Raw genomic sequence first — 10,572 nt, 5'->3', positions numbered from 1 at the left:
ATATTAAATATCAATCTCTTGATGCTAGCAACAATCAAATATGCTAGGTAATCTTATACACAACTAGTTAAGAGAGAGATTAGCAGCCATCATCTAGAGACATAGTTGCTGATGGAAACTTTTAGCTAGAAACTCTTGACTCTTGAATATATACTGACAGCCATCCGGCTGTTCTCCCATCTCAGATCTGGGAGAAGAGCCATTTGTTTGACATTGGCAACTGATTCCAACCAAAGCAGGTGGGCCCTAACTTTCTTATCTGTGAAACAGATGATTGGACTGTGCTACCTTAAAACTCCCATAAAGTCTGCTTCTACCAGTTTCAATAAACCGTTCTTAAGTCCTCCTTGACAAGCCTTACCTTGATTTTGCAATTGTTGTTGTCCTTTCCCTGGAGCATCTTTTCTAACCTCCTTTTGAGTCCTTTTCAGCCTAGGAACTTGATTCAAGTACTCTGTTGTCCAGAAAGCCTTTTATGATCCTTCTAGCAGGAAACAAGTGCTTCCTGCCCTGACAGTTATCCCACTTGTCTGGATTGTTGGTTTAGTTTCATGAATTGTTGAGCAGCTATCAATAATTGCAATAATAACACAAGTGCCTACTAGTGTCAAGCATTTTACTCTACACTAGTGTCAAGTCTTTACACATATTTAACCCTCACCGTAGTCCTTTTAATCCCTATTTTATACATGAGCAAACCAAGGCTTAGTAAAGTTAACTTCTGAGTGAAAAAAAATGGGCCTCAAACACCATCCATCTAATTTCAGAATACAAACTCTTAGTCCTTATGTAGCATTAGCTCTTTTTGAGGGAAAAACTAATCTTATTTATCTATGCTTCACAAATGTACACCCAGAACAGAGTAAGATCTAAATATATACTAGATAGCTGGGTAAGTAGTTAAATGAATAAATGAGTGAATGAATAATATATTTAAAAAGCAATAGTAACACAATAATAGTAATCACAACAGAAAATAAAATAATACTAAAGATGGAGATAATGCAAGATGAGAAATCCAAAAAAGGCATCATTGCCATGATTTCTGGTCTATAACTTACATACTCTTTGCTGAAAAGGTAACTAAAAATTTACTATGTTTTGAGAGGAGGTGAGCCAGTCCCAGTACCTGGAAGGAGGCTCCACTGCCACCATTCCACACTCCTAGGGCAGAGGAGGTGAGCAGCGCAGGTGCCAGAAGCACACCCCTCCCCACCATGGAAATGTGAAGACACATAAACAAGCCTCAAAAACAGACTTCCAGATCACCTACAGCAACTCCAAAGGGAAACAAGATGGAACAGTCTGATACTCAACCACCTGGACTCTCTGAACTGGCAACAAAAGAGGATCTGGGAAAAATGAAATCAGAAATAATTTCTCAGATAACAGCAAAGATTGTGCTCATAGTGCAAGACATGATTAATAAATCTAGAGAGGACACAGAAAAAAAATAGAGGATCTGAGGAACATGATGGAATCCCAACATAGGAAACAAATGGAATCCATAAAACGGATGCAAACAGATTTCCAGGAGATTAAAAACTCCATCAAAAGTCTGCACAGCAGAATGAACCAATGTGAGGATAGAATTTCAGATATAGAAGATAAGATTGCAATTAGTGAGGAGGAAAAGAAAAATTGCTTTAAAATTGTAAGGGAATACAAGAAATCAGTCCAGCAGCTGCTAGACAATGCAAAGAAGAATAACATAAGATTGATAGGAGTCAATGAAGAAAGAGGAGAGAGTCCAGATGACATAAAAAAACTGTTCACAGAAGTGATGGCAGAAAACTTCCCAAGGAGGGGAAAAGAACTTGACATACAGATAAGTGAGGCATATAGGACTCCAGCTAGCCTTGATAAAAAAAAATCTACACATAGGCATATAATAGTTAGGATTCCAGAAACCTAATAGAAGAACAAAATTCTACAAGCAGTGAGAGAAAAGAAATAAATCACATACAAAGGAAAGCCCATCAGAATCACAGCAGACTTCTCAGTGCAAACCCTTAAGGCAAGAAGAGCTTGGAGTGACATATTCCAAGCCCTAAAAGAAAACAGCCTCCAACCCAGATTGATGGACCCTGCAAAACTATCTTTCAAATTGATGGAGAAATAAGATATTTTCACGATAAAGAGCACCTCAGGAACTTCATGAATACCAAACTGGCACTCCAAAAAGCTTTAGACAATACCCTAGGAAAAGACAATGAGGAGCACAATCCCAGGAAACCCAGCAGAATGAATCCATTGGGTGTGACAAATTAAACGCAAAGGGGGAGAATCCAACAAAAAGAAAAAGTCATGACAAGGCTTTTAAAACTTTTAACTTCATGTCCCTAATGAGTGTATAATTCAATCTTATTATTGTACTGATTAGTATTTTTCTGATTCTAGAGTTGCACACCATTCCTTGTGCTATACTGGCTATTTATCATCTTCCTATGTCTACTTTTTAATTAGGTTGTCTATTAATGAGCTGTAAGAGTTCTTTATATATTCTGGTCATAGGTTATATGCATTGTAAATATGGTCTGTTTAAGGAATACTTTTCATTTTAATGATGTCATTTAAAGTTCTAAATTTTGATGGAATCTCATTTATCAATTTTTTCTTTTATACATCATGTTTTTTGTATCCTAGGAAGTTCTTGCCTTCCCTAAATTCATAAACATTTTCCCTTATAATTTCCTCTTAAAGTTTTATACTTTTAGGCTTTCATATTCAGGTTCATAGAACCCTTCAAGGTATTTTTATGTATGGAAATAAAGTTAATTTTTTATATACGGATACTAGGTGTTCTAGTGCCATTTGCTGCAAACACTATTTCTTCCTCGGCTCTTGAATTGAGTTTATATTCTATAAAATGCTAATGTTAAATAATCTTTCAAAACTCAGTGGACCATATATGTGTGGTTCTATTTCTAGATTCTCTGTTTTATTCAAACGATCTATATGTCTTTCCATACACCAACACTGCCTTGATTACTGTAGCTTTAGAAGAAGTCTTAAAATTAGGTACTAAATGTCTTCCAACACTGTTTTTTTGTTTCTTTCTTTTTTCAGTTTTTTGGGGTTTTTTTCTTTTTACTTTTCTAGGTCCTTTGCACTCCTACAAAACTTTTAAATTTCAATATCCAATTCTTCATTTATAGCAAGTATACACAGACCTGAATTTTTATATATACCTTGTGTTTTCTAATCCTGCTAAATTCAAATACAAGTTCTAGGAGCTCCTAGAGATTTCTTAGTATTTTTTCTGTAGATGATCATTTCATCTACATATAATGATTTTGCTTCCACCTTGCCAGTCCTATCCTAATTGTGTCACTTTATTGTCAGACTATTTTGGTGGGGCCTAGGTTTCAAAGTTTAATGGACAGATGAAGAGTAAGCATATCTGCCCTTGTTCCCCACCTTAAGGAGAAAGCATTGTATCTTTTCCATTCATATAAAGTGTTCTGTTTGAAGTATGGAGTACATGTCTTTAATCTGTTGAGAAGGTTCTGTTCTAGTTCTAGTCTCCTGATAGATCTTACCATGAACAGCTGTGGAATTTAGTCCAATACTTTTTCTCCAACTAGTGACAGGATCATATGGCTTTTTCCTTTCCTCTGTTAAAATGATGACTTTTGGGAGTGGATCTTCCAATGCTGAACCAACACTGCCATCCCTATAATAAAAGCACTTTCTACATATTGCCAGATCTGACTTCTAATAGTTTGTTTTGTTAAACAAATTTTTATCTATGTTCATACTTTTTTCTTCTATTATCTTTATCCAGTTTTAGTATTTGCACAATGTTGATTTCCTAAAATGAGAGGAGAAGTGTTCCTTTTTTTTTTTTTTGCTTTAAATGTTTGATATAATTTATCAGTTAAAAGGTATATGAGCCTGTTGTTGTCATATAGGTAGGTTTTCAAGCTGGGAATATACTTTCTTTAATAGGTGCTTTTCAAATTTTATATTTCCTCCAGAGTTAGTTTCATTAATTTGTCTTCCAAGGTACTTCTTAGAAGTTGTCAAATTTATTTCAAAACAGATTTCTGAAATATGCTTTCGATATCCTTTTAAATCCTGTAAAATCTGTGGTGATGTCCCCTAGGTCTTGATATTTTAATTTTAAAAATATGTAATTGATATTGTGTAATAGGAAGTAAAGGTCTAAAGGAGCAGGGGAAGTGGGTGGGGTAGGGGAAAGGAAAAAAGGGAAAAGAAAAAAAATATGAGAACAGGAAAAAAAAGGAAACAAAATCTTTGCAAATAGGGAAGGGTGAAGGGGGTGAAGCGAGGACAGGGGGCGGGGGAAAAAAATAAGAACCAAGATACTCATGTAATGGTACAAGATCCCAAAAATGTATGTAAATGTATTTTATACCTCAAATGTGCCAATAAAGTTAATGGGGAAAAATTACTATGTCTCTCTCTCTCTCTCTCTCTCTCTCTCTCTCTCTCTCTCTCTCTCTCTCTGTATGTGTCTCTCTCTACTGAACTAAAGCAGCTAACATCTGGTAGTACCTAACATGAAATATGTGCTATTAAATGTTAAGTTTACTGAACACCAAACCATCTTTTTATGAGATGGCAAGTGTCTCCCAAAGAGGCCTTACATGGGTAATTGTTAAGTCTTCAGGGACATTCTGAATTTCAGTACATCTTTAAGACCTTGGCTCATAGAAAAGCCATCAGAATGAGAGGACCAGGGCAGCTTTACCTTTAGGTTGAGACAGTATAAACTAAAATAAGGACATGTGCTTTGTTACGTTTTTCCATAGCAGAAAAAAAAAGAAGTGTGAAAATGAGAAATAAGTAGAAAAAGCAAGAGGTAAAGAGGGAGAAAGAGAAAAAGAGAAACAGGAAGTGTAGGAGAAGGAAACGATAGGAAGAAAAGTTGAGGGAAATTTAAGGAATAGATGAGGAAGAGGAGGAATAGATGAAGGAGAACACAAGCCTCTCCCAGGTGACACTTTCCTTGACTTTGAGAGGGAGGATATGAACTGAGGGAGAAGTCCTGTCCTGAAAATATCAGACCTCAAACCAGCTTGGCCTCTCCTTGCCTCTGACACCCAAGGAGAGTTATCTTTTTAAAGATAAAGTGAAGAAGTTAGAATAAACATTTTTGTGATTTCTTCTAGATTTGAAACATTAATGACTCTATATAAAGTCCTGCTTTCAATGCTTTTTAAGCACTAACTGAAAATCAGATATTATAGATAATTTCAACATTTTATGCAACATAAAATATCAGTACAATCACAATACAGTGGTTAATTTTCTATATCAACTTGTTTCCCATGGGTTGTCCAGGCATTTGGCCAAACATATTCCGTGTGTGTGAGAGTTTCTGGATGAGATTAATATTTAAAGGAGTAGACCAAATAAAGCAAATTCCCTTCCTGAATCTGAGTGGGCCTAATCCAATCAGTTGAAGGTCTGAGGAAAATAAAACATGCTGACTCTCCCACAAGTAAGATGGAACTTTTCCTGCCTGACTGTTAAACTGGACATGAGCGATTCCCTGCTTTCAAGCTCCAATTGAAATAGTAGCTCTTCTTGAGTTTTTAGTTTGCTGGGTTTCTGATTTGAACTTATATCACCGACTAACCTGGTTCTCAAGGCTCTGGACTTGAACTGGAACCAAATCATCAGCTTCCCTGGATCAGCAGATTGCTGATTTTGGGTCCATTTAGTTTCCATAGTCCACAAGTCAATTCTTAACAGGGAAAAAAATATATATGTATATGTATATATATGTATAATATATGTAAATATATGTGTATATATATATATATATATAGAGAGAGAGAGAGAGAGAGAGAGAGAGAGTGTCTTGCCAGTTGTATTTCTCTAGAGAATATCAACTGATGTACAAACCATGATAGAATAGAGAGCAGCAAATCCTGAAAATTTCTCTCCTTTCTGGAATCATAAGAGTTTTCTAATCAATTTTGTAGAGCTGATAAGCTACATAAGAATTCAGACTCAAGTCACAAGAAGTTTGTAGATCATAGAGCACTCAGTGAGACTCCCCTGAAACCACTGATAACCACAGGTCTTCTGACATTCAAGTTACGCTTTCCAAAAATCCCAGTATTCTGAGCTATCAATTCCCCCTCTGTGGTTTCTTGAGGCTCAGAGGTGCTTTCCAAATGTTGAACCTACAAGTCTGCAGTGTGCCTCTCCTTTTTAACAGGATGTTCAGCAGACACATCCTTCTTATAAATGGTCAAATTGATTGCTTTAACATATTTTCAGATAAATTCATTGCAAATTATTGCTTTGCTTAATGGAAATATTTTTGGAAAGCATTTGAGTAGTATCATACTTTAGTATTTTCCTTTCTGATATTCAGCATATACCTGGAAGGAGAACGAAATTTTATTATTTAGAATTCTTTATTCCAAACACATTGAAGACTTTCAGGGAAAGACTTTCAGGGAAGACTTTGAGTTTCATAGAAACTGTCAGGGAAAAAGTCATATATAATGTCTATATGCCATAAAAATGAGAAAGAATTTTAAAACTAGTGATGCACTTATTCTCAAGTACTTTTCAAAGGTTTGTAAAAGGATTTTTTTTGACTTACAGATTGAAAAGCGGCAGAAGAATTATTTCTCAATTACATGCTTTTCTTGCTATTTATCGGGGTTTAAATTGGATCACTAATCTAAAATACTCATTTTGAAAATTACTTCATAAAAAACAAAAAGATTAAATACTTGATGCTTTCAACTGTGGTCTTTAGAGATAGTCAAATGATATTATAGCTTGTTCTTCATTGTCTTTTGTTCTAAATAATCTCTACTAGGATGATTAGTAACAATATTTAAATTAACCAAAAAAGCAATTAACTTTGTTCTTAAGTGAGAATGAATTAAATTTATAAGAACTTTTTCAGTCTGAAATTTTACATAGCAATGAGATGTCTTTTTCACAAGAAAAGTAATTTCAGCTATAGACTTAAGCATAACTTTTGAAATTAGTTACATTTATGATTAACTTTCTATGTAGCTTGTCATGAGAAGATTTAGTTTTTGATATGTAATAACTTGAGGCAATAAAACATGTCCCAGGATTTATCATTTCTTAAAAACAAATGGCAAACGCAACAAGTTTATGGGTCAAATTTAAGGATATAAAGACATCAGAACTGATCAGTCTCTGATACTAAATAATCTTCCATTTTCATGATACCAAAGTAAGAGTTTAGAAATGGAACATATTACCAAAGAACTGATTAGAACTAGAAATCAATAAATAGTTGTTAGGGGCTTAGCATTATAGTGATGCTGTGAATGACAAAGTAAAGATCCTAGTGAACTAAGGAGTAGCTATTCATAATAGGGAAAATATACACGTGGAAATGGAACCCAACTGTTAGATAGCTTGCATGATTGTGGCTGATTATATAATTTGAGACTTATATTTCCATAGAATGTGATGATCAAAATACATAGCATCCACATGAATCTGAGAAATCCAAATTTTGTCATACATAAAACCTGGTTATCTCTTAGAGGTCTGTTTGCAGTGTAGTTCTATTACTGTACCTACTAGTAGTCACATTAGTACTCTTACCTTGAGGGTCAGGAAACAGGAGGCTTTCTTACAGTCACTGGAAATGTTTTTTATAAATGAATTTACCCAACTATCAATCTCTTTTGATTTCCTGACCATGAGCCAAATGATCACGTATTATATAATGGTTTCCAATTTAGAGTCACAGGTACAATTTTAAGGTACTGTGGCAATATAAACCAAGGTTAATTACAGCTCAAGCCTTATATTTGAGGTGATTAATGTGCCGCTCGCACAAATAGAACAATTAATCAAACCACAGGTTAAGGAACATAACTGATATCAAAACATAAGCCACAGTCCCTTAAGGAAATTAGTATTTTGATACTGAGGCCAGACGTAATTAGTAAAAACAAAATCCACTACATTTAGAATCATATAAAACTAAGCAGTTCAGAAAAGGATAAAACAGACTTCTGTTTAAGATTCTTGGCAGGTTTTACCCACCAGTATATAAATATAGATTGTCTTATCAGGTCAGACAGTTATCAAAGTGAGTTTTCTAATCACTACTTTGAAAGAGCAAAATTTGGTGAAGGATGCTACTGTGTAATTTTAATTAAATATTAATAAAGTCACAGGAAACCCAATCAATAGCATTTTCTGTGTACCTACTAGGTATAAGACATTGAGCTTGCTATTTTAACAGTTATTTTTAAAACCTATATGGACTATACTGAGAGAACAGGTCATGGGGAATCTTACTTACCCATGAAGACCCTGTAGTTACCATCAAACATGAATGTACCTGTTGCTATGAACTCACAGATTTTTTTCTTGCCTTATAGAAGTATATTTTATACTTAATGAAGATGACCTTTAATAGTTGAATTTTTTGTCATTTTTATGTATATAAAAACAGGGTAATAAAAGAAATGGGTTAATTATTTGTAAAGACATCTACATCCCAATTGTTGCCTATGAGTGATTATAAGGGCATCTTGATTCCAGTAATGTTCAAATGTGGCAAACATGACCAAGAGCAAGTAACATGCATCCACATTTCCATTACCTTATTTAAGACAAAGAATAATTCTCATTATCATTAAAGCCCTTGGCATATACTTACCTGTCATACCTCTCTTTTTCACCCAACATAATTGTTATTTTAAATTTTGTGTTTGTCATTCCCTATTTTCTCTCTACACTTTTACCAAATAGCTCTCCTTGATGACATATTGTTGGGTCCCATTTTTCAGCACACATAGGCTCTAAAAATCCCTACAGGTTGTTTAGGCCAGCATTGCTATCCAAGCTTATTTGACCATGGGAAAATGTGTGTCATGTAGCACCTATTACTAGCTGAGAAAATGGTCCTACCTGGGAAACATGGGTGCCTCCAATGCTGAAGGACTGCAAAGTGGGAAGGGTGGATGTGGACAGGCAGATTGAAGCCAGATTGTAAAAGGTCCTGAAAGCACATAAAAGAATCTGGATTTCATCTTGATGCTTTCAGAGCCATCTGGTCTGTTTTAAAGGATGTGACATGTTCTGAACTGTTCTTCAGGAGAGTTTCTTTGACACCAGGATGATGGACTAACGTGAGGAAAGACACAAGCTAGAAAGCTAATTAAAAGACAGTTAACAACAGCCCAGTGAATGGTTGATACCAGCATGAACCAGGCCAGCTGCACTGATTAGAGAGCATACACAGCAGTCAATGAGGGACACATTTCTGGTACACTTAACAAAGTTGGTGAAGATGGGGTGAGAAAGATTCAGAGGAGACAACTCACAGGAATTGAATTTGGACAATCAAGAAACTTGTGGTGCCATTAGGGGGGAAGAAAGAATGTCAAGAAAAATTGACTTTGTTGAAAACTATTATGTTTAGTTAGGGCCACAGAATAAGATACAATTATCCATTAATTTAATATTTTTGTGTCTTCCACTACTACCCAGGGAATGTACTAGGTTCTGGGCATAAAATATAAGTAAAAATAGAGTCTCTGTGATATAATAAATGAATAAGAGGCAAACTTGACAATAAGTCATTTTAGTATGTTCATGTTCAAATATTTCAGAAGTATTTTTAACAAGATAAAGAAGCCAAGGATGTAACTCAGTGGTGTCATGCCTGCTTTGCAAGAATGAAGTCCTGAGTTCAATCCCAGGCACTGGAAAAAAAAGGGGTGGGGGGAGAAACAAGATAAAAAAGAGGCTAGTGTTGAAAAAAGTCTTGTAGGCACACACACAAATGTAGAGTCATGAAAGGTAATGGTCAATGTAATAAACGTGGATGTCTACAAGATGTACAGGGAGTAAATATCCCTTTCTTTGAGCAGAAAACATATGCATAACTGGAATACAAAATGAGAGGTTGTATTTCTGCTTGACTCTTGGAAAGTACATCAGTATTAAAGTCATCACCAAGAAATGACAACAGAGGGACCAAATAAGGGACTTAGAACTGCAAACCATTTCCCACATAAAGTAATAGAGGTGAGATAACTAAATAAGCCTAGATAACTAGGCTCCAAGGAAACAAGCACTAGAGAGAGAGAGAGAAAGAGAGAGAAGAAGGAGGAGGAGGAGGAGGCGAGGAAGAAGAAGAGGAGGAGGAGGAAAAAGAAGGGGAAGAAGAAGAAGGGGAAGGGGAAGAAGGGGAAGAAGAACAACAACAAAGGAGGAGGAGGAGGGAGGAAGGGAATCTGAAGACTAGCAGAAGTGTTGAGAATATCTGGAGTCCATATGGTGGTTGCTGGGGCCAGTATGTGACAAATTGTGAGAGTCTGCTGTTGAATGTTCAGGAATTTTGTGTGCCAGTAAGGAAACAGAAATTATTAAAAAATAAGTCATATAAATTTATAATTCAATAAATTTTACTTCAAACAAAGGCGAGAGATACTCAAAAGTTATTGCTCTCTTATTATATAGCCTACTACGATCTGTGCTCTTGAGATTTTTTTATGCCTACTGTTTTTTGTGTGATAGAAATAACTGCAATGGAGTACTACAGCATATGTCTACTCTATTCCCCAGTCAGTCCCA

At 35.3% G+C, this 10,572-nt stretch overlaps 1 protein-coding gene across 13 annotated transcripts in view; it reads right to left on the bottom strand.

Moving 5' to 3' along the window:
• The window catches only part of Rfc3 (replication factor C subunit 3), a 121,089-nt gene that overhangs the window by 25,737 nt on the left and 84,780 nt on the right, over positions 1–10,572 (bottom strand). For 3 of the 13 annotated variants that reach the window (XR_015446683.1, XR_002398298.2, XM_087199552.1), the window contains exon 9: positions 5,609–5,717. The exons of the other annotated variants lie outside the window; for them this stretch is intronic. Coding sequence is in view for 1 of the 3 variants with exons in the window: in XM_087199552.1 (XP_087055678.1) it covers positions 5,649–5,717 (69 nt within the window). In the remaining 2 variants the exon portion in view is untranslated. The remainder of the gene's footprint in view (positions 1–5,608; positions 5,718–10,572) is intronic. 13 annotated transcript variants of the gene reach the window in all.

Source organism: Heterocephalus glaber, unplaced genomic scaffold (assembly GCF_053883595.1).
Source record: "Heterocephalus glaber isolate CG9 unplaced genomic scaffold, H.glaber_assembly_v1.0 deba00001720, whole genome shotgun sequence".
In the NCBI taxonomy this organism is placed as follows: domain Eukaryota; kingdom Metazoa; phylum Chordata; class Mammalia; order Rodentia; family Bathyergidae; genus Heterocephalus; species Heterocephalus glaber.
Note: the sequence above shows the minus strand (reverse complement) of the source record. Positions and strands in the feature narration are given on the sequence as shown.